This window comes from Eptesicus fuscus, chromosome 12 (assembly GCF_027574615.1).
Source record: "Eptesicus fuscus isolate TK198812 chromosome 12, DD_ASM_mEF_20220401, whole genome shotgun sequence".
Taxonomy (NCBI): domain Eukaryota; kingdom Metazoa; phylum Chordata; class Mammalia; order Chiroptera; family Vespertilionidae; genus Eptesicus; species Eptesicus fuscus.
In genome coordinates this window covers 30,608,013-30,633,553 of record NC_072484.1, presented here as the reverse complement: position 1 = coordinate 30,633,553, position 25,541 = coordinate 30,608,013, and the positions used below count along the sequence as shown (strand labels likewise).

Sequence of the window (25,541 nt, the reverse complement as noted above, 5' to 3'; positions counted from 1 at the left end):
TATTTCTGGGTGTTATTTCATGCTTTGGGGTGGTGTTTGGTACATTCTTCTCCGTGTCCTCATGTTCCCTGACTCTGTGCTGGTTTCTGTGCGTGAGATGAAAGAGGCACCTCTTCCCATCTTGGTGGCGTGCTCTGTTGCAGAAGATGAGCCTGTCACTCAGCCCTGTGCTAGCACTGGGCTGTCTCCCCAAACTTCGTGATTCTCCAAACTGCTTCTTTGTTCTCTGTTGCTCCCAATAGTGGAGGCGCCATGATTTCAGTGTCCCGAGGGGAGGAATTCAGTCTGCACTTAGTTGCAGGCTGAAGGGAAGCGGATTCCTCAGGCAGCAGCGTTTAAGCATGTATGTAGACCTCTATCAGGAAAGGCTGGGAGATGGGTGCTTTTGACTGCTGTCTCTGAGATAAGCCTCTTGGGAAGAGCCAGTGAAGAACTGGCTTTTTATTTTCTACAATCCCGGGGGCCCCACTAACACAAGCCCCACTGTCCCCCAGTGACAGGTGATCAAGGGGTGTGTCCCCTGAGCAGCAGCCACAAGTCAGGGCTCTAACCCTGTGCACAAGCCCCTCTCAGGGAGGCAGCAGCCACCGGGGTGCCGCAGAGGGAGAATGTGGAAGTGACGCCCTCTCAGCTCCCTGGTCTCTGGAGAGGATGGTTGGCCCCTGATGTGTGTTAGATGAGAAGCTGACCCTCAGCTGCAGCCTTTATGAGAAGCCAATAGGCCTCTTTCAGGGAAAGACTGGGCGCTGGGCATTTGTCTCTGCTGCCTGGTGGTGAGACCTGGGCGGTGAGCTACAGGGAGTCCTCACAGGCCACTGAGAACTGCTTCTTTGCTCTAGTCCGTGGACCTTGTGGACTCAAGTCCTGTAACTTTCAGACATACTTTGTTTGGAGGCTCATCCCTCACGGGGAAGTTTAAAATTTGTGGTGCTCAACATTGAGTCTGAATCCCACTCCTCAAGGAGAAGCTGGGAGGTGTGGGTCTGCCCCGATTATAGGTCACCGAGCCGGGTGGGGGGTTTATGGGGAGATTGTGGCAGGTAACAGCCTGAGATTGTGTCCCATCTTTCCTTATTTGATTAAGATATGATTTTGGTGTGTGTGTCCAAGGTCTGGGAGTTGCTCATCTGGTTTCTGGGTTCTTTCTCCGGGAATTGTTGCGTTAGTAGCTGCAGTTTCAGTAAGCCTGTGGGCAAAGGTGAGGTCAGGTGCCTCCTAAGTCATCATCTTGAACCAGATTGGTTTTGCTTTAAAGAAAAAGAACCTTATTTTTCTCAAGTCATGATGTAGCCAACAAAGTCAGTGAATTTGATGCCTAACCCTCACAGAGAAGCCAAGTCTGAGGCAAGAGTGTTTCATAGAGAAAAGATTTATTCTTCCAGCTGCCAAACCAGGAGACAGAGACAGGGCTCAGATCCATCTCCTTCCATGCCCTGGACTACAGACTTAGAGCAAATTTAATGGGAAGGAGAAATTTCCATATGTGTTCATTCTAATCAGGAGTCTTGATTGGACTGTGTTGAAACTAAGCCACAGGAGGTAAGGAATTGGAAAGGCAGAAAGTAGAAAGGCAGAAGGTAGAAAGGCATTCCTAGAGAGTGGGGTCAGATTGGGTGAGATCTAGGTGCCTAGCTGTGCTGCGCCAGCACAGCCAAGGGTTCGGCGAGCCTGAGGGAGGTGGTGAAGGATGGAGAAATGATAGACAAAGAGAAAAAGCTGGGTCTAGGTGGATCTTCTGTGCCTTGCTGAGGCCACAGAACAGATCCAGACTGCAAAGCTGATGCTTTATTTATAATCAGGGACAAACAAGGTAACTTACAATGTTCTTATAAGTTTCACTTGTTTTGGCAGCACTTGCTGCCCCTCCCACAGCCCACTAGCTACCCAGGAAAGATCTAGGGAGCAGTTACAAGATCAAGCTTAATTATGCTTAGAGGACTGTGCCCTCCAAGCTGGGACTTGTTTGCGACTTTGCCAGCAGGTCAGTCCAAGGCTTAACCCTATAACCGCTTCCTACACCTAGCTAAGTGAAAATTCCTGATCCCCCTACATCTGCACATAGATTCTGGCAAAGGACAAAGGGCAAATTTTGGTTTTGGCCATTCATCGGCGTTTGTGGAGTCATTAGTAGGCTTTTTGCACCTTTGCATGGCTCTGGGACCAGTCTGACCCAGTGGCCCATAGGCACTGTGGGAAGTCTTGCTGTTCTCTTCTGAAAACAACAACAACAACTGTTAGGTCTGGTTTAGTATTAGGGATTGGTTTCAATTACATTAGGGTTTGTTCCAGCTTCCCCTCATGCTATAAAGCGTGTGCCCAACATTGAAGCAAATGTGGATCTTGCCGTCTTCAAATAGATTCGTGGATGCAGGTGCCAGGCTACAAGTGGGGTAATTTTCCCCAGAAAAGTCTGAGAACGGGTTCAGGCAGCCAGTCCCCTGGAAAGGCTTTCGATGTGATTACTTCACCGAGCTGGAAAACACAGAGGGTGCAAGTTCATCAATGAGCAAAGGAAGAAAAAGGTCTGTATCACCCACAGTCTTGTTCCAGACCCTGTGTGTGCTCATAGACTGCTCTCTCCTCTAAAGCCCCACAATTCTTTGGGGTAGCATGATTCCCATTTTACAGAGGAGGAAATTGTCTCAGAGAGTGTTAGTGAGTTGCTCAAGGTCACTTAGCTGGTGTGTGTTTTCCAGTATCTGAACCCACGTTTCTATGCCTGTAAGACCTCAGAGAGGAACTTCTCCACTGTGATTTGTCTAAAGGACTTTGAGCACATCTCCCTCAGTGTTTGGTGAGTGATTATGTGATCATAATGGGTTTTCTGGTCCAGAGATTCTACACTTAGTCATTGTAGGTAAGAAAAATTTTGAAAAAACCAATTATATACTATATTTATCAAGAAAAGTAATTTTCAGCCCTGGCCAGTGTATCTCACTGGTTAGAGTGTCAGCCTGAGCACTGAAGAAGGGTCTCATGTCCTATTTCTGATCAAAGACATGTACTGGGCTTCAGATTTAATATCTGGCTCTGAGTGGGGCTCCAGGCAACCAATCGAAATGTCTCTCTCACATCTCTCTCTCTCTCTCTCTTTCTCTCTCTCTCTCTATCCCTCCCTCCTTTTTTTTCTTCCTCTCTCTCTAAAAAAAAAAAAAAATCAATGGAAAAAAATATCCTCTGGTGAGGCTTAACAAAAAAAGAAAAGAAAAATAAAGAAAAATAAATTTCAAATCACCTACCAGTGAATGTAAAGGCCATTCTACAGAAAAAAGGGTATTTTAATACCAAGGAAACAGAAAGATAATAATTAACTTCTATTTTTTTTAATATTTTTTTTTATTGATTTTTTACAGAGAGGAAGGAAGAGAGATAGAGAGTTAGAAACATCGATGAGAGAGAAACATCGATCAGCTGCCTCCTGCACATCCCCCACCGGGGATGTGCCCGCAACCAAGGTACAAGCCCTTGACCGGAATCGAACCTGGGACCCTTCAGTCCACAGGCTGTCGCTCTATCCACTGAGCCAAACCGGTTTTGGCATAATTAACTTCTTTATTCAAGATATATTCATTAATATGTATTATGAAAAATTACTTAATATCTCTATAAATAATCCTAAACCATGATAATTTGGAATTCTGTGTGTGTGAGCGTGCGCGTGCATGTGTATATACGTTTGTGTGTGTGTTTTTTAGAAAAACTTTTTTTACAATATGTAACAACAACAACAACAACAAAACACACCTTACTAAGAAAATCTACTAAGATAGGCATGAAGAGTGAGAGAGTGTGGTATTTGAATGAAGATCCTCTTGCCTCTTCTTCCTTCAGCTCAACAAGAACAACCTCAGCCTGGTACAGCCAGGACACAGGGCTGCCCCTGCCCCAGCTCCCAGTTGAAATATCATTTCAGGAATTCTCATTTACCTGAAAGCACTGTACCTTAGCTACATAACATCCTTAAAGGGCAACCACAAAGAGTTGTTTTAAAGGCACACCCATTATTAAACCAATGGCAAAGTGAATGTGAGTGGGAAACTATCAAATTGCAGAACTTGGTCATAGTATTGCTTTCTCTTCCTCCAGCTTCTAGGTCAATGGTGACTCCTCAAGGTCTCTTCAATGCCTTCAATTCCTAGCATCCCATCTCCCACTCCTATCACATCTAAGTCCTGTGTATGGGATAACGAAGCTGCGATAATTTGGGATTGTGTCTGTGTGTCTGAGAGGACCTGTGTGAAGCCCCGCTCAGGGGCATCAAAGGCCATGAGAAGGAGCAGGAGCCTGTGGGCAGAAGTTCTGGGTCGGGGGAGGCATTTGGATCAGAGACCACAGAAGCTTCTAGTCACCTTTTTTTTTTTCTTTTTCTGGGGCTGTGTCCTTCGTGGAAAGAAGGAGGCAGCAGACACTGAGAGTGGCAGGTAACAGGGGAGAAAGGAAGGAGCTGTGGGAAATGTGTCCACCTTTCATTATCTGCTCATCATTCAAGAAGAGTTCCCTGCGTGTCTCCTATGTCCTGGGCTGTCTTCCTCCCGGAATGCCAGTCATGAGAGGACACGCAGCCCCTGGCATCAGACTCTGCCCCTAGTCCTCCTCCCCAGGTCCTGGTCCTCCTTCCCATCCCTCCCCTCTGTCACACACAGCGTCAGACTGGGAACAGCCATGAGAGCAGCTGACTGGACTGCTCAACATGACTGTAAAGGTGGGTTCCTTCTGCCCAGGGAGCCCTGCGATCAAATCAACTAGATGTGGTCTCCAAGGGAACCGCCCCCTCAGCTGGCCTCGGTCAGTTTCCTCTGCCCCCTTCTTCTGCAGGAGCCCTAGGACTCTGTGAACACCTTTCAAACACCACCGAGTCAGCCTCCTTCTACAGGACGCCACCCATTTCCTGGGAGGTAGGAATCTCAGAAAGGCGTCTGCAAGCCTCCTGAGAGTATTAATAGAGGGTGTCACCTTGTCTAAATTCCACCTGGGCCCTCACTGTGTGTGACCTGTGGGCTGACCGCTCCTGTTGACCTTTTCCTCTGGGACAGACGTTAGCCTGCCCTCCCTGTCCCACAACTTACAGTCAGGCTCTCTGCTGCCTGTGGACATAGATGGCAGAGACACCAACCATCAGCAGCACCTTGCAGCCTAGGAGGCCGAGGAGGACAGCCAAGAAGAACTGAGTACATAGTGCTGGGCCTACAAGTCAAGGGACACTAGACACCATTACAGGAGACCATTCCAGAGTCCTTGACTCACTCCATGCGAGGCTACCTGCACCCAGGACCACTCTGAAGCTTTGAAGCTGTTATGGGCTCAAGCTTGAGGCAGCAATCAGGTAAAGAGGTTCTTTATCCTCGGTGACCCCATTAGTAGGCTGCCAGAGTCGTCTTCCTTGAGGGAGGTGGTGAGCAGAATGTTTACTCTGTGACCCACAGTGTGGCGCCTAATGTACTGACTGGGTCCTCCCACCCCTATGGGGCAGGTAGTATTATTCTCATTCTGATGAAGAAACTGAGGCTCAGTGCTGAGAGGGCGTGTCATCATCCCCAAGTTACAAAGGAGGACACTCATTACCCAGAGGTGAACTCTGAGTGAGGGGAGGGCCGACAAGCCATTCCAGGCCTTTGTTCAAAGCCCAACTTTTTCCCTCCAGATGATTTCCCACGGTCTGGGCCCAGGGACAGAGTTCCTGGTCAGTCTCATTTTTGTGCACTGGCTGTTCATGGCTGGCCTCAATTATTACGGACCCGTGAATGGGAGCCATGATTCTCATCCTCATCAAGTGGGGAAACTGAGGACTTGGAGGAGACAGAGACGTGCCCAGAGCACAAAGCTGTGAGATGACAATGCCGTGGCTCAATGAGGGTACTCTCAACAGGCTCACCTAAAACATTCTCTAAAGGCAGATTGGATTATAGCATCAATATTTGATTAATCAGTGATTTTGATCAGCATTATATAATCCTACACAGTTTCTGCAGGTGAGGAGCTGAGGCCCAGCCAAGTTAACTGGGTCATGACACTGACATAACACCTTGATTTGGGGGTGCACCTCTGTGCTGGGTGACTCAGACAGAGCCCCTTAAATCCTTTCCACTGTCCTAAAAGGGGTGCATGATCATCGCCATTTTAGTGATGAGAAAACTAAAACTGAGAGAATGAAGGGACTGTCCGCTCAGCCACTACTGTGCCCCAGAGGTATTTCCTGTGGCCTCCCAGGTATGTACGTCCCTCAGCAGAGCAAGTGCCCACCTTCAGGAGCCTGACCCTGACCGCCACCTGCTCCAGGGAGGAGTGCCCTCCAGTGCTCAGGCGGGGGGCCCTGTAGCAATAAATGTGAGAAGTGGCTCCTGGCAGTGAGTCTAGAATATGAACTTGTGCTCACTGGGCACAGGGCCCTCTAGGAAATGCCCCCTCCTCCCCCTCAGTCTGCAGAGACAGGGATGCTGCCCAATGCGGTGCTGGGGCTCAGCGACCCCTCTCTGCTCCATCCAGGCCCCTGTGCCAGGCGGCTCCTGCGGCTGCTCAGTGAGGAAAACACCACACAGAAGGGAAAGGCCTCCTGGCTGCCTCCATAGGCAGAGCCATGTCCTGTAGGAATAGTTTCAGGCCACATCATGGGACATTTGAGGATCTGTCTCATCTCAGTTGGAAAGCTAGACCTGCCTCCCCCACAGGACTTTTTAAAAAGTGTATTTTGTTGTTGTTGTTGAAAAACATAACAATACGTGAATAGAAGAAATGGATTGGAGCCTGGCCAGTGTTGCTCAGTGGTTGAGCGTCAACACATGAACCAGGAGATCACTGTGGATTCCTGGTCAGGTTACATGCCTGGGACATGGGCTCCATCTCCAGTAGGGGGCGTGCATGAGGCAGCTGATCAATGATTCTCTCTCATCATAGATGTTTCTGTCTATTCATTTCCATTCTTCTCTGAAATCAATAAAAGCATACTTAAAAAAAAACAAACCAACGAAATAGAAGTTAAAAATAAAAGAACAAAAGGGTTGGAGCATTCTCTACACTTTGACAAGCACAGTGGGTGTTGCAGAGAGCAGAGGCCTGTGACCTCTCCCACCTCCTGCATTCTCAGGCAGGTGTCACCTGGGCAAGAAGCTCAGGGAAGGGGCAGGAGCTCTCTCCCAGGAGGCAGCAGATCTGAGTGGCTATGGAGCCACTGACACCTGTGATGCCTAGGAAGGGACACACTATTGTTAATTGTAATACCTGAAAATTTGGATAAAGCAACCTTCCCTGCCTGTCTCCAGGAGTTGTGGGGAGACGCCATTGCTTCCATGTCTAGGAAGGAAACTTGGCGATACCCCACAAATTAAAATGCACGCACCCTGTGACCTAGCAATGCCGCTTCCATGAGCACCTCCCTCTAAAGTAGGGTGACCCATGGACAAGCACCTCCCTCTAAAGTAGGGTATCCCGTGTCACTGTGTGAATAGCCCAAGGCTGGGAACAGCTCACACCCATCAACAGAAGACAGTGAATGAACGGCGCTGTCTCCACAGGCGGGAGGGGAGGCAGCTGGTGGAGGAGGGGCAGCTCTAGGTGCTGATGTGGGGGCTCCATTTGGGGCGATGTGGCTGGAGGTACGGGGAGGTTCCCAATCACCTGGGCCACAAAGTCTGAGTGTGAGGGGCATGTGAAGCTCTGGGTACCAGTGAATGTAAGAGGTGCTGGCTCCCTGTTCAATGGTGTGCTGTACTGAGCCTTATTCAGTGCTTGCATTCACCAGGTTTTTGATGGAAAGAGTGTCTATCTCTGAAGCAGGAAAAAGCTGCTAAAATCAGATGGGGTTCTGGAACAATCTCCTCACTCACTGGCCATGTGACTTTGGACAGAGTCGTCTTCACCTTTTGACCTCAGGCGCCCCTCTGTACGTGGGGAGTCAGGCTGGAGGGCCTAAAGGTCCCTGTGTGCTCACAGTCCAGGACTCAGGCTCCTGGGCCTCTGGTAAAACACCCTCAATGAGAACGGTGTTGCCTCAATGGGGCGACCCCTAAGTCTCCCACATGGGGAGCCTCTTCCATGGGTGAGGGACATTCTGAGAGGACCCAACTCTGCTGGGAGGCTTCATGACAGTGACTGGGATTCTGGAATAAAGGGGGTTTCCCGGCAGACCCACCGTGATCGCCCCCTTCTGGGCGTCTCCTCCCAGCGGGGCTGTCAGAGTGAGCAGGGGTCTGGGCCTCTCAGGGTTTCCTTCTCCTGTGATGTTTGTGAGGCTGAGAGAAAGCAGCACCTTCTCTACTCCCTGCCCTAGTGAGTTCCTCCCACTGGAGGGAGGGAACGGAGCTTCGAGGGGAAGAGCCGTTGCCTCCTTTGTTCTGCAGCTGCCTCAGCGCCCAGCGCAGAGCCTGGCTCAGAGCAGGTGCCCAGTGGGTGTCACTAAGGAGGAGCCTCGGCCACATGGAGGGGAGCACTCCCTGGAGGTTGGTGAGGTCTGGCCTTGTGATAGACAAGTCACTCAGCTCGTCAGTCATTCATTTCTTGCACGAAGGGGCTAGACAGGATTGAAAGGCCAGGGTTGGGGAGCCAGACATACAGGGGCACCTGACTTTTTCCATCACTGACCAGTCGTGAGGTCTGAGCAAATAGCATGACATCTCCAGGCCTCAGCTTCCCTGGCCTGCAGACGAGGTGAATCAGACAATGAATCAGATCCTGACTATAAGCACCCACCTCCGCACCTGACCCTTAGTTTTTGCTCAAAGATGGAAGTCGTTCTTACTGACTTGTTGTCACACACGAGGGACACAGGATCCCCCTGTACTCACCACTCACGCTGAGCTGAGTGCCTGCTCCAGACTTGAGCTCCATGTCATTATCACTGCCTCCTTTCCGGAACTTCACACAGTAGTAGGTCCCTGTGTCTGCTGGGGTGATGTTACTGATGCGGATGGAAAAGTCCATGTTGTCTCTCCTCATGGTGTCTGCAACCCTTGTTACTCGGGGGAAGTGGCCTCCTTTGAAATCATAGATTAACTCCCGGCCTGGCCCTGTCCCTCTGAACCACAGGAAGGGCCCCACGGGGAGCAGGGTGGTCACAGTGCAGCTCAGAGTGGCCGTCTCTCCTGCTGCGACAGACACTGACTTCTGAGGCTGAATCACCTGCAGCTCCTCACCTGCCCCTCCTGGAGGGAAGCACAGAGCGGTTATTTACTCAGCATCTGGGAGCCTGTGGGCTCGGTCAGTATTTATCAGCAACAGTTTTCATCAACTGAGTGCACACCCTGAGCGGGCCTTCAGCCCAGCACATTGCAGGTGTCATGCATGTAGCCCACACAATGAGCCTGTAGTGTGAGAGCTTATAACAAATGAGGAAACTGAGGCCCATAGAGGTAATTTGATGTGGCCAAGAGTGGGTTTAAGTTTTCCCCCACCATGGGATTCTGGTTGGTGCCAGCAATTGACGGGGTGCACTTGGCCTTTTCCTGCCACCCTTGGCTGCCCAGGTGAGTGGAATGGTTCCTGGAGGCACCACCAGGCAGCTCAGGACTTCGTCTCTGCCAGGGACGCTAAGGCAGCCATGGCTGGTCATCTGATGATGAGGAAGTTAGTGCAGAGAAATAGAACATCCCTTAGAATGACATTCATTTGCAGTGAACTGCAAAAGGGAAACCAGTTCTTACAAAAGACTCATTGAATCCTTACCCAGTTTCATGTTTAACTTTTTCTGTTAAAGCGATGGGGCGGTACTTGCTGCTGAACCTGAGCTACAAGTTGGAATTGAACCAGATTGTGGCTCAGCTTCAGAATGACTTCTGAGTATGAATGAAAGTTTACCAACAAAGAACGGGAAGCAATCAGAAGCTTTAAGGACGAATGGACTCGGCTGCCTATGTTCTCTGGGCATCGGGCCCTGAAAGAAAGCTTCAGAGCAGCCACAGGTGGTGGACTAGGGTGTGAATCACAGTGGCTGGAATGGGATATGTCCCCATTAAACCTGGAGATGGACAGGTTTGTAAAGAAACACGTTTGTTTCTGGATGGAGAAGGAGGAAAAGAATGGGCGTTTGAGGAGAGCCACACAAATGAGCACCATTTGGGCAGGAGCTCCTAGGAAACCTGATGCATCGGGACATCAGGATGCTTCATCTCAAGATGACCCTACAGCCCCAGAGGCAGGTCCTGTCCTTCCCGACAGGACTTAGTATCACCTGCTGTTCCTATGAGCTCTGGGATAATGATAAGCATGTGGCACTGTCAAACCTTCTCATATACTGTGTTTTATCCTTCTATTAATGCTTAGAGGGCATATCATCATCCCCATGTTGCAAAGGAGGACACTCATTCTCCAGAAGGGAACTCTGAGTGAGGGGCAGGGCGGACAAGCAAGTCCAGGCCTTTGTGCAACGTTCATCTTTTCCCTCCAGATGATTTCCCACAGTCTGTGCCCAGGAACATAACACCTTGATTTGAGTCTAGAATATGAACTCCTGCTCACTGGGCGCAGGGCCCTCTAGGAAATGCCCCCTCCTCCCCCTCAGTCTGCAGAGACAGGGATGCTGCCCAATGCGGTGCTGGGGCTCAGCGACCCCTCTCTGCTCCATCCAGGCCCCTGTGCCAGGCGGCTCCTGCGGCTGCTCAGTGAGGAAAACACCACACAGAAGGGAAAGGCCTCCTGGCTGCCTCCATAGGCAGAGCCATGTCCTGTAGGAATAGTTTCAGCCACATCATGGGACATTTGAGGATCTGTCCCATCTCAGTTGGAAAGCTAGACCTGCCTCCTCACAGGACTTTTTAAAAAGTGTGTTTTCGTTTTTTTGTTGAAAAACATAACAATGCATGATTCTAAGAAAAGCATTGGTGCCTGGCCAGTGTTGCTCAGTGGTTTAGTGTCAACACATGATTCAGGAGATCACTGTGGATTCCTGGTCAGGGCATATGCCTGGGATGTGGGCTCCATCTCCAGTAGGGGGTGTGCAGTAGGCATCCGATCAATGATTCTCTCTCATCATGGATGTTTCTGTCTCTTTATCCCTCTCCCTTCTTCTCTGAAATAAATAAAAACATATTATTTAAAAACCAAGGAAACAGAAGTTAAAAACAAAAAACCAAAAGGGTTGGAGCGTTCTCTACACTTTGACAAACACAGTGGGTGTTGCAGAGAGCAGAGATCCTGACCTCTCCCACCTCCTGCATTCTCAGGCAGGTGTCACCTGGGTAAGTAGCTCAGGGAAGGGGCAGGAGCTCTCTCCCAGGAGGCAGCAGATCTGAGTGGCGATGGAGCCACTGACACTTGTGATGCCTAGGCAAGGGACACACTATTGTTAATTGTAATACCTGAAAATTTGGGATAAAGCCACCTTCCCTGCCTGTGTCCAGAAGTTGTGTGGAGACCCCGTTGCCTCCATGTCTAGGAAGGAAACTTGGCGATACCCCCACAAATTAAAATGCACGCACCCTGTGACCTAGCAATGCCGCTTCCATGAGCACCTCCCTCTAAAGTAGGGTGACCCATGGACAGGGTATCCCGTGTCACTGTGTGAATAGCCCAAGGCTGGGAACAGCTCACACCCATCAACAGAAGACAGTGAATGAACGGTGCTGTCTCCACAGGCGGGAGGGGAGGCAGGTGGTGGAGGAGGGGCAGCTCTAGGTGCTGATGTGGGGGCTCCATTTGGGGCGATGTGGCTGGAGGTACGGGGAGGTTCCCAATCACCTGGGCCACAAAGTCTGAGTGTGAGGGGCATGTGAAGCTCTGGGTACCAGTGAACATAGGAGGTGCTGGCTCCCTGTTCAATGGTGTGCTGTACTGAGCTTTATTCAGTGCTTGCTTTCACCAGGCTTTGATGGAAAGAGCATCTGGCTTTGAAGCAGGAAAAAGCTGCTAAAATCAGATGGGGTTCTGGAACAATCTCCTTACTCTCTGGCCATGTGACTTTGGACAGAGTCGTCTTCACCTTTTGACCGACCTCAGGCGCCCCTCTGTACGTGGGGAGTCAGGGTGGAGGTTCTAAAGGTCCCCGCGTGCTCACAGTCCAGGACTCAGGCTCCTGGGCCTCTGGTAAAACACCCTCAATGAGAACGGTGTTGCCTCAATGGGGCGACCCCTCAGTCTCCCACATGCGGAGCCTCTTCCATGGGTGAGGGACATTCTGAGAGGACCCCACTCTGCTGGAGGCTTCATGACAGTGACTGGGATTCTGGAATAAAGGGGGTTTCCTGGCACCCCCACCGTGATCGCCCCCTTCTGGGCATCTCCTCCCAGCGGGGCTGTCAGAGTGAGCAGGGGTCTGGGCCTCTCAGGGTTTCCTTCTCCTGTGATGTTTGTGAGGCTGAGAGAAAGCAGCACCTTCTCTACTCCCTGCCCTAGTGAGTTCCTCCCACTGGAGGGAGGGAACGGAGCTTTGAGGGGAAGAGCCGTTGCCTCCTTTGTTCTGCAGCTGCCTCAGCACCCAGCGCAGAGCCTGGCTCAGAGCAGGTGCCCAGTGGGTGTCACTAAGGAGGAGCCTCGGCCACATGGAGGGGAGCACTCCCTGGAGGTGGGTGAGGTCTGGCCTTGTGATAGACAAGTCACTCAGCTCGTCAGTCATTCATTTCTTGCACAAAGGGGCTGGACAGGATTGAAAGGCCAGGGTTGGGGAATCAGACATACGGGGGCACCTGACTTTTTCCATCACTGACCAGTCGTGAGGCCTGAGCAAATAGCATGACATCTCCAGGCCTCAGCTTCCCTGGTCTGCAGACGGGGTGAAATCAGACCAAGAATCAGATCCTGACTATAAGCACCCCCCTCCGCACCTGACTCTTAGTTGTTGCTCAAAGATGGAAGTCGTTCTTACTGACTTGTTGTCACACACGAGGGACACAGGATCCCCCTGTACTCACCACTCACGCTGAGCTGAGTGCCTGCTCCAGACTTGAGCTCCATGTCATTATCACTGCCTCCTTTCCCGAACTTCACACAGTAGTAGGTCCCTGTGTCTGCTGGGGTGATGTTACTGATGCGGATGGAAAAGTCCATGTTGTCTCTCCTCATGGTGTCTGCAACCCTTGTTACTCGGGGGAAGTGGCCTCCTTTGAAATCATAGATTAACTCCCGGCCTGGCCCTGTCCCTCTGAACCACAGGAAGGGCCCCACGGGGAGCAGGGTGGTCACAATGCAACTCAGAGTGGCCGTCTCTCCTGCTGCGACAGACACTGACTTCTGAGGCTGAATCACCTGCAGCTCCTCACCTGCCCCTCCTGGAGGGAAGCACAGAGCGGTTATTTACTCAGCATCTGGGAGCCTGTGGGCTCGGTCAGTATTTATCAGCAACAGTTTTCATCAACTGAGTGCACACCCTGAGCGGGCCTTCAGCCCAGCACATTGCAGGTGTCATGCATGTAGCCCACACAATGAGCCTGTAGTGTGAGAGCCTATAACAAATGAGGAAACTGAGGCCCATAGAGGTAATTTGATGTGGCCAAGAGTGGGTTTAAGTTTTCCCCCACCGTGGGATTCTGGTTGGTGCCAGCAATTGACGGGGTGCACTTGGCCTTTTCCTGCCACCCTTGGCTGCCCAGGTGAGTGGAATGGTTCCTGGAGGTACCACCAGGCAGCTCAGGACTTCGTCTCTGCCAGGGACGCTAAGGCAGCCATGGCTGGTCATCTGATGATGAGGAAGTTAGTGCAGAGAAATAGAACATCCCTTAGAATGACATTCATTTGCAGTGAACTGCAAAAGGGAAACCAGTTCTTACAAAAGACTCATTGAATCCTTACCCAGTTTCATCTTTAACTTTTTCTGTTAAAGCGATGGGGCGGTACTTGCTGCTGAACCTGAGCTACAAGTTGGAATTGAACCAGATTGTGGCTCAGCTTCAGAATGACTTCTGAGTATGAATGAAAGTTTACCAACAAAGAACGGGAAGCCATCAGAAGCTTTAAGGACGAATGGACTCGGCTGCCTATGTTCTCTGGGCATCGGGCCCTGAAAGAAAGCTTCAGAGCAGCCACAGGTGGTGGACTAGGGTGTGAATCACAGTGGCTGGAATGGGATATGTCCCCATTAAACCTGGAGATGGACAGGTTTGTAAAGAAACACGTTTGTTTCTGGATGGAGAAGGAGGAAAAGAATGGGCGTTTGAGGAGAGCCACACAAATGATCACCATTTGGGCAGGAGCTCCTAGGAAACCTGATGCATCGGGACATCAGGATGCTTCATCTCAAGATGACCCTACACCCCCAGAGGCAGGTACTGTCCTTCCCGACAGGACTTAGTATCACCTGCTGTTCCTATGAGCTCTGGGATAATGATAAGCATGTGGCACTGTCAAACCTTCTCATATACTGTGTTTTATCCTTCTATTAATGCTTAGAGGGCATATCATCATCCCCATGTTGCAAAGGAGGACACTCATTCTCCAGAAGGGAACTCTGAGTGAGGGGCAGGGCGGACAAGCAAGTCCAGGCCTTTGTGCAACGTTCATCTTTTCCCTCCAGATGATTTCCCACAGTCTGTGCCCAGGAACATAACACCTTGATTTGAGTCTAGAATATGAACTCCTGCTCACTGGGCGCAGGGCCCTCTAGGAAATGCCCCCTCCTCCCCCTCAGTCTGCAGAGACAGGGATGCTGCCCAATGCGGTGCTGGGGCTCAGCGACCCCTCTCTGCTCCATCCAGGCCCCTGTGCCAGGCGGCTCCTGCGGCTGCTCAGTGAGGAAAACACCACACAGAAGGGAAAGGCCTCCTGGCTGCCTCCATAGGCAGAGCCATGTCCTGTAGGAATAGTTTCAGCCACATCATGGGACATTTGAGGATCTGTCCCATCTCAGTTGGAAAGCTAGACCTGCCTCCCCACAGGACTTTTTAAAAAGTGTGTTTTCGTTTTTTTGTTGAAAAACATAACAATACATGATTCTAAGAAAAGCATTGGTGCCTGGCCAGGGTTGCTCAGTGGTTTAGTGTCAACACATGATTCAGGAGATCACTGTGGATTCCTGGTCAGGGCATATGCCTGGGATGTGGGCTCCATCTCCAGTAGGGGGTGTGCAGTAGGCATCCGATCAATGATTCTCTCTCATCATGGATGTTTCTGTCTCTTTATCCCTCTCCCTTCTTCTCTGAAATAAATAAAAACATATTATTTAAAAACCAAGGAAACAGAAGTTAAAAACAAAAAACCAAAAGGGTTGGAGCGTTCTCTACACTTTGACAAACACAGTGGGTGTTGCAGAGAGCAGAGATCCTGACCTCTCCCACCTCCTGCATTCTCAGGCAGGTGTCACCTGGGTAAGTAGCTCAGGGAAGGGGCAGGAGCTCTCTCCCAGGAGGCAGCAGATCTGAGTGGCGATGGAGCCACTGACACCTGTGATGCCTAGGCAAGGGACACACTATTGGGAATTGTTGTAATACCTGAAAATTTGGGATAAAGCAACCTTCCCTGCCTGTGTCCAGGAGTTGTGGGGAGACCCCGTTGCCTCCATGTCTAGGAAGGAAACTTGGCGATACCCCCACAAATTAAAATGCACGCACCCTGTGACCTAGCAATGCCGCTTCCATGAGCACCTCCCTCTAAAGTAGGGTGACCCATGGACAAGGGTATCCCGTGTCACTGTGTGAATAGCCAAGGCTGGGAACAGCTCACACCCATCAACAGAAGACAGTGAATGAACGGTGCTGTCTCCACAGGCGGGAGGGGAGGCAGCTGGTGGAGGAGGGGCAGCTCTAGGTGCTGATGTGGGGGCTCCATTTGGGGCGATGTGGCTGGAGGTACGGGGAGGTTCCCAATCACCTGGGCCACAAAGTCTGAGTGTGAGGGGCATGTGAAGCTCTGGGTACCAGTGAACATAGGAGGTGCTGGCTCCCTGTTCAATGGTGTGCTGTACTGAGCTTTATTCAGTGCTTGCTTTCACCAGGCTTTGATGGAAAGAGCATCTGGCTTTGAAGCAGGAAAAAGCTGCTAAAATCAGATGGGGTTCTGGACCAATCTCCTCACTCTCTGGCCATGTTACTTTGGACAGAGTCCTCTTCACCTTTTGACCGACCTCAGGCGCCCCTCTGTACGTGGGGAGTCAGGCTGGAGGGTCTAAAGGTCCCTGCGTGCTCACAGTCCAGGACTCAGGCTCCTGGGCCTCTGGTAAAACACCCTCAATGAGAACGGTGTTGCCTCAATGGGGCGACCCCTCAGTCTCCCACATGGGGAGCCTCTTCCATGGGTGAGGGACATTCTGAGAGGACCCAACTCTGCTGGGAGGCTTCATGACAGTGACTGGGATTCTGGAATAAAGGGGGTTTCATGGCACCCCCACCGTGATCGCCCCCTTCTGGGCATCTCCTCCCAGCGGGGCTGTCAGAGTGAGCAGGGGTCTGGGCCTCTCAGGGTTTCCTTCTCCTGTGATGTTTGTGAGGCTGAGAGAAAGCAGCACCTTCTCTACTCCCTGCCCTAGTGAGTTCCTCCCACTGGAGAGAAGAGAATGAAGCTTCAAGGGGAGGGCCGTTGCCTCCTTTGTTCTGCAGCTGCCTCAGCACCCAGCGCAGAGCCTGGCTCAGAGCAGGTGCCCAGTGGGTGTCACTAAGGAGGAGCCTCGGCCACATGGAGGGGAGCACTCCCTGGAGGTGGGTGAGGTCTGGCCTTGTGATAGACAAGTCACTCAGCTCGTCAGTCATTCATTTCTTGCACAAAGGGGCTGGACAGGATTGAAAGGCCAGGGTTGGGGAGCCAGACATACGGGGGCACCTGACTTTTTCCATCACTGACCAGTCGTGAGGTCTGAGCAAATAGCATGACATCTCCAGGCCTCAGCTTCCCTGGTCTGCAGACGGGGTGAAATCAGACCAAGAATCAGATCCTGACTATAAGCACCCCCCTCCGCACCTGACTCTTAGTTGTTGCTCAAAGATGGAAGTCGTTCTTACTGACTTGTTGTCACACACGAGGGACACAGGATCCCCCTGTACTCACCACTCACGCTGAGCTGAGTGCCTGCTCCAGACTTGAGCTCCATGTCATTATCACTGCCTCCTTTCCCGAACTTCACACAGTAGTAGGTCCCTGTGTCTGCTGGGGTGATGTTACTGATGCGGATGGAAAAGTCCATGTTGTCTCTCCTCATGGTGTCTGCAACCCTTGTTACTCGGGGGAAGTGGCCTCCTTTGAAATCATAGATTAACTCCCGGCCTGGCCCTGTCCCTCTGAACCACAGGAAGGGCCCCACGGGGAGCAGGGTGGTCACAGTGCAGCTCAGAGTGGCCGTCTCTCCTGCTGCGACAGACACTGACTTCTGAAGCTGAATCACCTGCAGCTCCTCACCTGCCCCTCCTGGAGGGAAGCACAGAGCGGTTATTTACTCAGCATCTGGGAGCCTGTGGGCTCGGTCAGTATTTATCAGCAACAGTTTTCATCAACTGAGTGCACACCCTGAGCGGGCCTTCAGCCCAGCACATTGCAGGTGTCATGCATGTAGCCCACACAATGAGCCTGTAGTGTGAGAGCTTATAACAAATGAGGAAACTGAGGCCCATAGAGGTAATTTGATGTGGCCAAGAGTGGGTTTAAGTTTTCCCCCACCATGGGATTCTGGTTGGTGCCAGCAATTGACGGGGTGCACTTGGCCTTTTCCTGCCACCCTTGGCTGCCCAGGTGAGTGGAATGGTTCCTGGAGGTACCACCAGGCAGCTCAGGACTTCGTCTCTGCCAGGGACGCTAAGGCAGCCATGGCTGGTCATCTGATGATGAGGAAGTTAGTGCAGAGAAATAGAACATCCCTTAGAATGACATTCATTTGCAGTGAACTGCAAAAGGGAAACCAGTTCTTACAAAAGACTCATTGAATCCTTACCCAGTTTCATCTTTAACTTTTTCTGTTAAAGCGATGGGGCGGTACTTGCTGCTGAACCTGAGCTACAAGTTGGAATTGAACCAGATTGTGGCTCAGCTTCAGAATGACTTCTGAGTATGAATGAAAGTTTACCAACAAAGAACGGGAAGCCATCAGAAGCTTTAAGGACGAATGGACTCGGCTGCCTATGTTCTCTGGGCATCGGGCCCTGAAAGAAAGCTTCAGAGAAGCCACAGGTGGTGGACTAGGGTGTGAATCACAGTGGCTGGAATGGGATATGTCCCCATTAAACCTGGAGATGGACAGGTTTGTAAAGAAACACGTTTGTTTCTGGATGGAGAAGGAGGAAAAGAATGGGCGTTTGAGGAGAGCCACACAAATGAGCACCATTTGGGCAGGAGCTCCTAGGAAACCTGATGCATCGGGACATCAGGATGTTTCATCTCAAGATGACCCTACACCCCCAGAGGCAGGTACTGTCTTTCCCGACAGGACTTAGTATCACCTGCTGTTCCTATGAGCTCTGGGATAATGATAAGCATGTGGCACTGTCAAACCTTCTCATATACTGTGTTTTATCCTTCTATTAATGCTTAGAGGGCATATCATCATCCCCATGTTGCACAGGAGGACACTCATTCTCCAGAAGGGAACTCTGAGTGAGGGGCAGGGCGGACAAGCAAGTCCAGGCCTTTGTGCAACGTTCATCTTTTCCCTCCAGATGATTTCCCACAGTCTGTGCCCAGGAACATAACACCTTGATTTGAGTCTAGAATATGAACTCCTGCTCACTGGGCGCAGGGCCCTCTAGGAAATGCCCCCTCCTCCCCCTCAGTCTGCAGAGACAGGGATGCTGCCCAATGCGGTGCTGGGGCTCAGCGACCCCTCTCTGCTCCATCCAGGCCCCTGTGCCAGGCGGCTCCTGCGGCTGCTCAGTGAGGAAAACACCACACAGAAGGGAAAGGCCTCCTGGCTGCCTCCATAGGCAGAGCCATGTCCTGTAGGAATAGTTTCAGCCACATCATGGGACATTTGAGGATCTGTCCCATCTCAGTTGGAAAGCTAGACCTGCCTCCCCACAGGACTTTTTAAAAAGTGTGTTTTCGTTTTTTTTGTTGAAAAACATAACAATACATGATTCTAAGAAAAGGCCAGTGTTGCTCAGTGGTTTAGTGTCAACACATGATTCAGGAGATCACTGTGGATTCCTGGTCAGGGCATATGCCTGGGATGTGGGCTCCATCTCCAGTAGGGGGTGTGCAGTAGGCATCCGATCAATGATTCTCTCTCATCATGGATGTTTCTGTCTCTTTATCCCTCTCCCTTCTTCTCTGAAATAAATAAAAACATATTATTTACAAACCAAGGAAACAGAAGTTAAAAACAAAAAACCAAAAGGGTTGGAGCGTTCTCTACACTTTGACAAACACAGTGGGGTGTTGCAGAGAGCAGAGATCCTGACCTCTCCCACCTCCTGCATTCTCAGGCAGGTGTCACCTGGGCAGGTAGCTCAGGGAAGGGGCAGGAGCTCTCTCCCAGGAGGCAGCAGATCTGAGTGGCGATGGAGCCACTGACACCTGTGATGCCTAGGCAAGGGACACACTATTGGGAACTGTTGTAATACCTGAAAATTTGGGATAAAGCCACCTTCCCTGCCTGTGTCCAGAAGTTGTGTGGAGACCCCGTTGCCTCCATGTCTAGGAAGGAAACTTGGCGATACCCCCACAAATTAAAATGCACGCACCCTGTGACCTAGCAATGCCGCTTCCATGAGCACCTCCCTCTAAAGTAGGGTGACCCATGGACAGGGTATCCCGTGTCACTGTGTGAATAGCCCAAGGCTGGGAACAGCTCACACCCATCAACAGAAGACAGTGAATGAACGGCGCTGTCTCCACAGGCGGGAGGGGAGGCAGGTGGTGGAGGAGGGGCAGCTCTAGGTGCTGATGTGGGGGCTCCATTTGGGGCGATGTGGCTGGAGGTACGGGGAGGTTCCCAATCACCTGGGCCACAAAGTCTGAGTGTGAGGGGCATGTGAAGCTCTGGGTACCAGTGAACATAGGAGGTGCTGGCTCCCTGTTCAATGGTGTGCTGTACTGAGCTTTATTCAGTGCTTGCTTTCACCAGGCTTTGATGGAAAGAGCATCTGGCTTTGAAGCAGGAAAATGACAGTAAAATCAGATGGGGTTCTGGAACAATCTCCTTACTCTCTGGCCATGTGACTTTGGACAGAGTCGTCTTCACCTTTTGACCGACCTCAGGCGCCCCTCTGTACGTGGGGAGTCAGGCTGGAGGGCCTAAAGGTCCCTGCGTGCTCACAGTCCAGGATTCAGGCTCCTGGGCCTCTGGTAAAACACCCTCAATGAGAACGGTGTTGCCTCAATGGGGTGACCCCTAAGTCTCCCACATGGGGAGCCTCTTCCAAGTGAGAGGGACATTCTGAGACAACCCAACTCTGCTGGGAGGCTTCATGACAGTGACTGGAATTCTGGAATAAGGGGGTTTCCCGGCACCCCCACCGTGATCGCCCACTTCTGGGCGTCTCCTCCCAGCGGGGCTGTCAGAGTGAGCAGGGGTCTGGGCCTCTCAGGGTTTCCTTCTCCTGTGATGTTTGTGAGGCTGAGAGAAAGCAGCACCTTCTCTACTCCCTGCCCTAGTGAGTTCCTCCCACTGGAGGGAGGGAACGGGGCTTCGAGGGGAAGAGCCGTTGCCTCCTTTGTTCTGCAGCTGCCTCAGCACCCAGCGCAGAGCCTGGCTCAGAGCAGGTGCCCAGTGGGTGTCACTTAGGAGGAGCCTCGGCCACATGGAGGAGAGCACTCCCTGGAGGTGGGTGAGGTCTGGCCTTGTGATGGGCAAGTCACTCAGCCCTTCAGTTCCCTCATCCCTGGCACCAAGGGGCTGACAGGATTGAAAGGCCAGGGCTGGGGAGCCAGAAAAACGGGCGTTCCAGACTTTTCCCACCACTGACCAGCCGTGGGGCCTGAGCAAATAGCATGACATCTCCAGGCCTCAGCTTCCCTGGTCTGCAGACGGGGTGAAATCAGACCAAGAATCAGATCCTGACTATAAGCACCCGCCTCCGCACCTGACTCTTAGTTGTTGCTCAAAGATGGAAGTCGTTCTTACTGACTTGTTGTCACACACGAGGGACACAGGATCCCCCTGTACTCACCACTCACGGTGAGCTGAGTGCCTGCTCCAGACTTAAACTCAGAGGCATTATCACCTCCTCTCCGGAACTTCACACAGTAGTAGGTCCCTGTGTCTGCTGGGGTGATGTTACTGATGCGGATGGAAAAGTCCATGTTGTCTCTCCTCGTGGTATCTGCAACCCTTGTTACTCGGGGGAAGTGGCCTCCTTTGAAATCATAGATTAACTCCCGGCCTGGCCCTGTCCCTCTGAACCACAGGAAGGGCCCCACGGGGAGCAGGGTGGTCACAATGCAACTCAGAGTGGCCGTCTCTCCAGCTGCGACAGACACTGACTTCTGTGGCTGAATCACCTGCAGCTCCTCACCTGCCCCTCCTGGAGGGAAGCACAGAGCAGTTATTTACTCAGCATCTGGGAGCCTGTGGGCTCGGTCAGTATTTATCAACAACAGCTTTCATCGACCCAGTGCACACCCTGAGCGGGCCTTCAGCCCAGCACATTGCAGGTGTCATGCATGTAGCCCACACAATGAGCCTGTAGTGTGAGAGCTTATAACAAATGAGGAAACTGAGGCCCATAGAGGTAATTTGATGTGGCCAAGAGTGGGTTTAAGTTTTCCCCCACCATGGGATTCTGGTTGGTGCCAGCAATTGACGGGGTGCACTTGGCCTTTTCCTGCCACCCTTGGCTGCCCAGGTGAGTGGAATGGTTCCTGGAGGCACCACCAGGCAGCTCAGGACTTCGTCTCTGCCAGGGACGCTAAGGCAGCCATGGCTGGTTGTCTGATGATGAGGAAGTTGGTGCAGAGAAATAGAACATCCCTTAGAGTGACATTCATTTGCAGGGAACTGCAAAAGGGAAACCAGTTCTTACAAAAGACTCATTGAATCCTTACCCAGTTTCATGTTTAACTTTTTCCGTTAAAGCGATGGGGTGGTACTTGCTGCTGAACCTGAGCTACAAGTTGGAATTGAACCAGATTGTGGCTCAGCTTCAGAATGCCTTCTGATTATGAATGAAAGTTTATCAATAAAGAACGGGAATCAATCAGAAGCTTTAAGGACGAATGGACTCGGCTGCCTATGTTCTCTGGGCATCGGGCCCTGAAAGAAAGCTTCAGAGAAGCCACAGGTGGTGGACTAGGGTGTGAATTGCAATGGCTTGAATGGGATATGTCCCCATTAAACCTGGAGATGGCCAGGTTTGTAAAGAAACACGTTTGTTTCTGGATGGAGACGGAGGAAAAGAATGGGCGTTTGAGGAGAGCCACACAAATGAGCACCATTTGGGCAGGAGCTCCTAGGAAACCTGATGCATCGGGACATCAGGATGTTTCATCTCAAGATGACCCTACACCCCCAGAGGCAGGTACTGTCTTTCCCGACAGGACTTAGTATCACCTGCTGTTCCTATGAGCTCTGGGATAATGATAAGCATGTGCCAGTGTCAAAACCTCATATACTTCAGTTTTAGACTATTTCTCTTCACAGAAGAAGTTCTGATGGGAAATGCTACAAAGTCATGATGTGATAAGTAAGAAAGGGAAATGACTGTGATTATTACCACTAATGATAAGCATGTGGCACTGTCAAACCTTCTCATATACTGTGTTTTATCCTTCTATTAATGCTTAGAGGGCATATCATCATCCCCATGTTGCAAAGGAGGACACTCATTCTCCAGAAGGGAACTCTGAGTGAGGGGCAGGGCGGACAAGCAAGTCCAGGCCTTTGTGCAACGTTCATCTTTTCCCTCCAGATGATTTCCCACAGTCTGTGCCCAGGAACATAACACCTTGATTTGAGTCTAGAATATGAACTCCTGCTCACTGGGCACAGGGCCCTCTAGGAAATGCCCCCTCCTCTCCCTCAGTCTGCAGAGACAGGGATGCTGCCCAATGCGGTGCTGGGGCTCAGCGACCCCTCTCTGCTCTATCCAGGCCCCTGTGCCAGGCGGCTCCTGCGGCTGCTCAGTGAGGAAAACACCACACAGAAGGGAAAGGCCTCCTGGCTGCCTCCATAGGCAGAGCCATGTCCTGTAGGAATAGTTTCAGGCCACAACTGGGTACCAGTGAATGTAAGAGGTGCTGGCTCCCTGTTCAGTGGTGTGCTGTACTGAGCTTTATTCAGTGATTGCTTTCACCAGGCTTTGATGGAAAGAGCATCTGTCTTTGAAGCAGGAAAATGACAGTAAAATCAGATGGGGTTCTGGAACAATCTCCTCACTCTCTGGCCATGTGACTTTGGACAGAGTCGTCTTCACCTTTTGACCGACCTCAGGCGCCCCTCTGTACGTGGGGAGTCAGGCTGGAGGGCCTAAAGGTCCCTGCGTGCTCACAGTCCAGGACTCAGGCTCCTGGGCCTCTGGTAAAACACCCTCAATGAGAACGGTGTTGCCTCAATGGGGCCACCCCTAACTAAGTCTCCCACATGGGGAGCCTCTTCCAAGTGAGAGGGACATTCTGAGACAACCCAACTCTGCTGGGAGGCTTCATAACAGCGACTGGGATTCTGGAATAAAGGGGGTTTCCCGGCAGATCCACCGTGATCGCCCACTTCTGGGCGTCTCCTCCCAGCGTGGCTGTCAGAGTGAGCAGGGGTCTGGGCCTCTCAGGCTTTTCTTCTCCTGTGATGTTTGTGAGGCTGAGAGAAAGCAGCACCTTCTCTACTCCCTGCCCTAGTGAGTTCCTCCCACTGGAGGGATGGAACGGAGATTCCAGGGGAAGAGCCGTTGCCTCCTTTGTTCTGCAGCTGCCTCAGCGCCCAGCGCAGAGCCTGGCTCAGAGCAGGTGCCCAGTGGGTGTCACTAAGGAGGAGCCTTGGCCACATGGAGGAGAGCACTCCCTGGAGGTGGGTGAGGTCTGGCCTTGTGATGGGCAAGTCACTCAGCCCTTCAGTTCCCTCATCCCTGGCACCAAGGGGCTGACAGGATTGAAAGGCCAGGGCTGGGGAGCCAGATCAGCGGGGATTCCAGACTTTTCCCACCACTGACCAGCCATGGGGCCTGAGCAAATAGCATGACATCTCCAGGCCTCAGCTTCCCTGGTCTGCAGACGGGGTGAATCAGACAATGAATCAGATCCTGACTATAAGCACCCCCCTCCGCACCTGACTCTTAGTTGTTGCTCAAAGATGGAAGTCGTTCTTACTGACTTGTTGTCACACACGAGGGACACAGGATCCCCCTGTACTCACCACTCACGCTGAGCTGAGTGCCTGCTCCAGACTTGAGCTCCATGTCATCATCATCGCCTCCTTCCTGGAACTTCACACAGAAGTAGATCCCTGTGTCTTCTGGGGTGATGTTACTGATGCGGATGGAGAAGTCCATATTGTCTCTCCTTGTGATGTCTGCAGCACTTGTTACTCGGGGGAAGTGGCCTCCTTTGTAACTGTAGATTAACTCCCGGTCTGGCGCTGTCCCTCTGAACCACTGTGTGGGCCCCACAGGGAGCATGGAGGTCATGATGCAGCTCAGAGAGACCGTCTCTCCTGCTGTGACGGACACTGACTTCTGAGGCTGAATCACCTGCAGCTCCTCACCTGCCCCTCCTGGAGGGAAGCACAGAGCAGTTATTGACTCAGCATCTGGGAGCCTGTGGGCTCGGTCAGTATTTATCAACAACAGCTTTCATCGACCGAGTGCACACCCTGAGCGGGCCTTGAGCCCAGCACTTTGCATGTGTCATACATGTAGCCCTCACAACCAACCTGTAATGTGAAAACCTATAACAAAGGAGGAAACTCAGGCACAGAGAGGTAGCAGTGACTGGGTTTAAGTTTCCCCCCTATCAAGCGGTTCTGCTTGGTGCCAGTAATGGAGGTGCTGTGCTGGGCTTTTTCTTGCAACACGTGACTGCCCAACCTAGGGGAATGGTTCCTGGAGGTACCACCAGGCAGCCCAAGTACTTTGTCTTTGCCAGGGACTCTCTGGCAGCCACTGCTGGTCATCTGATGATGAGGAAGTTGGTGCAGAGAAATAGCACATCCCTTGGAATAACATTCATTTGCAGAGAACTGCGAAAGGGAAACCAGTGCTTGCAAAAGACTCACCGAATCCTTATCCAGTTTCATCTTTAGCTTTTTCTGTTAAAGGGACTGGGCGGTACTTGCTGCTGAACCTGAGCTACAAGTTGGAATTGAACCAGGTTGTGGCTCAACTTCAGAATGCCTTCTGAGTATGAATGAAAGTTCACCAACAAAGAACGGGAAGCCATCAGAAGCTTTAAGGACTAATGGACTCGGCTGCCTATGTTCTCTGGGCATCGGGCCCTGAAAGAAAGCTTCAGAGAAGCCACAGGTGCTGGACTAGGGTGTGAATCGCAATGGCTGGAATAGGATAAGTCCCCATTAAACTAAGAAAGCTTGGTAGAATATATGCTTACCTTTCTTCCTCTCCATAATCACACTTAAGTGACAGAGAAATGGAACAGGGTGGCGGAGTCTTAGCTGTTACAGGCGTAGCTCATTTTGTTTCACTTTGCTTTATTGGGCTTCACTTTATTTGGGCTTTCACAGGTGTTGGGGGTTTTCCAAATGGAAAGCAAGAAGACCCTCCACCAGAGAAGGCAGGGGTGGCAGTGGGAGGGGAATGATTCACCAGGGAACCTGTGTGCATTGT

General features: G+C 51.4%; 1 protein-coding gene and 5 pseudogenes across 2 annotated transcripts in view; 5 read left to right on the top strand and 1 right to left on the bottom strand.

Moving 5' to 3' along the window:
* Window positions 1-1,351: 1,351 nt before the first annotated feature.
* Window positions 1,352-25,541, bottom strand: part of LOC103285829 (basement membrane-specific heparan sulfate proteoglycan core protein-like) — a 48,912-nt gene continuing 24,722 nt past the window's right edge. The window contains exons 3-8 of one of the 2 annotated variants that reach the window (XM_054723965.1): window positions 24,116-24,472; window positions 20,943-21,296; window positions 16,894-17,250; window positions 12,834-13,190; window positions 8,778-9,134; window positions 1,352-2,472 (exon numbers count right to left, since the gene is read on the bottom strand). In XM_054723965.1, the coding sequence (XP_054579940.1) occupies window positions 2,465-2,472; window positions 8,778-9,134; window positions 12,834-13,190; window positions 16,894-17,250; window positions 20,943-21,296; window positions 24,116-24,472 (1,790 nt within the window). In that variant the 3' untranslated portion in view covers window positions 1,352-2,464. Of the gene's footprint in view, window positions 2,473-5,053; window positions 5,185-8,777; window positions 9,135-12,833; window positions 13,191-16,893; window positions 17,251-20,942; window positions 21,297-24,115; window positions 24,473-25,541 lie in introns of those variants that run through there. The other variant, XM_054723963.1, reaches the window with a different exon arrangement.
* On the top strand, window positions 9,385-10,153 carry LOC129150937 (L-aminoadipate-semialdehyde dehydrogenase-phosphopantetheinyl transferase-like; annotated as a pseudogene).
* LOC129150936 (L-aminoadipate-semialdehyde dehydrogenase-phosphopantetheinyl transferase-like) lies at window positions 13,326-14,307 on the top strand (annotated as a pseudogene).
* LOC129150934 (L-aminoadipate-semialdehyde dehydrogenase-phosphopantetheinyl transferase-like) lies at window positions 17,501-18,755 on the top strand (annotated as a pseudogene).
* On the top strand, window positions 21,547-22,943 carry LOC129150933 (L-aminoadipate-semialdehyde dehydrogenase-phosphopantetheinyl transferase-like; annotated as a pseudogene).
* On the top strand, window positions 24,612-25,279 carry LOC129150932 (L-aminoadipate-semialdehyde dehydrogenase-phosphopantetheinyl transferase-like; annotated as a pseudogene).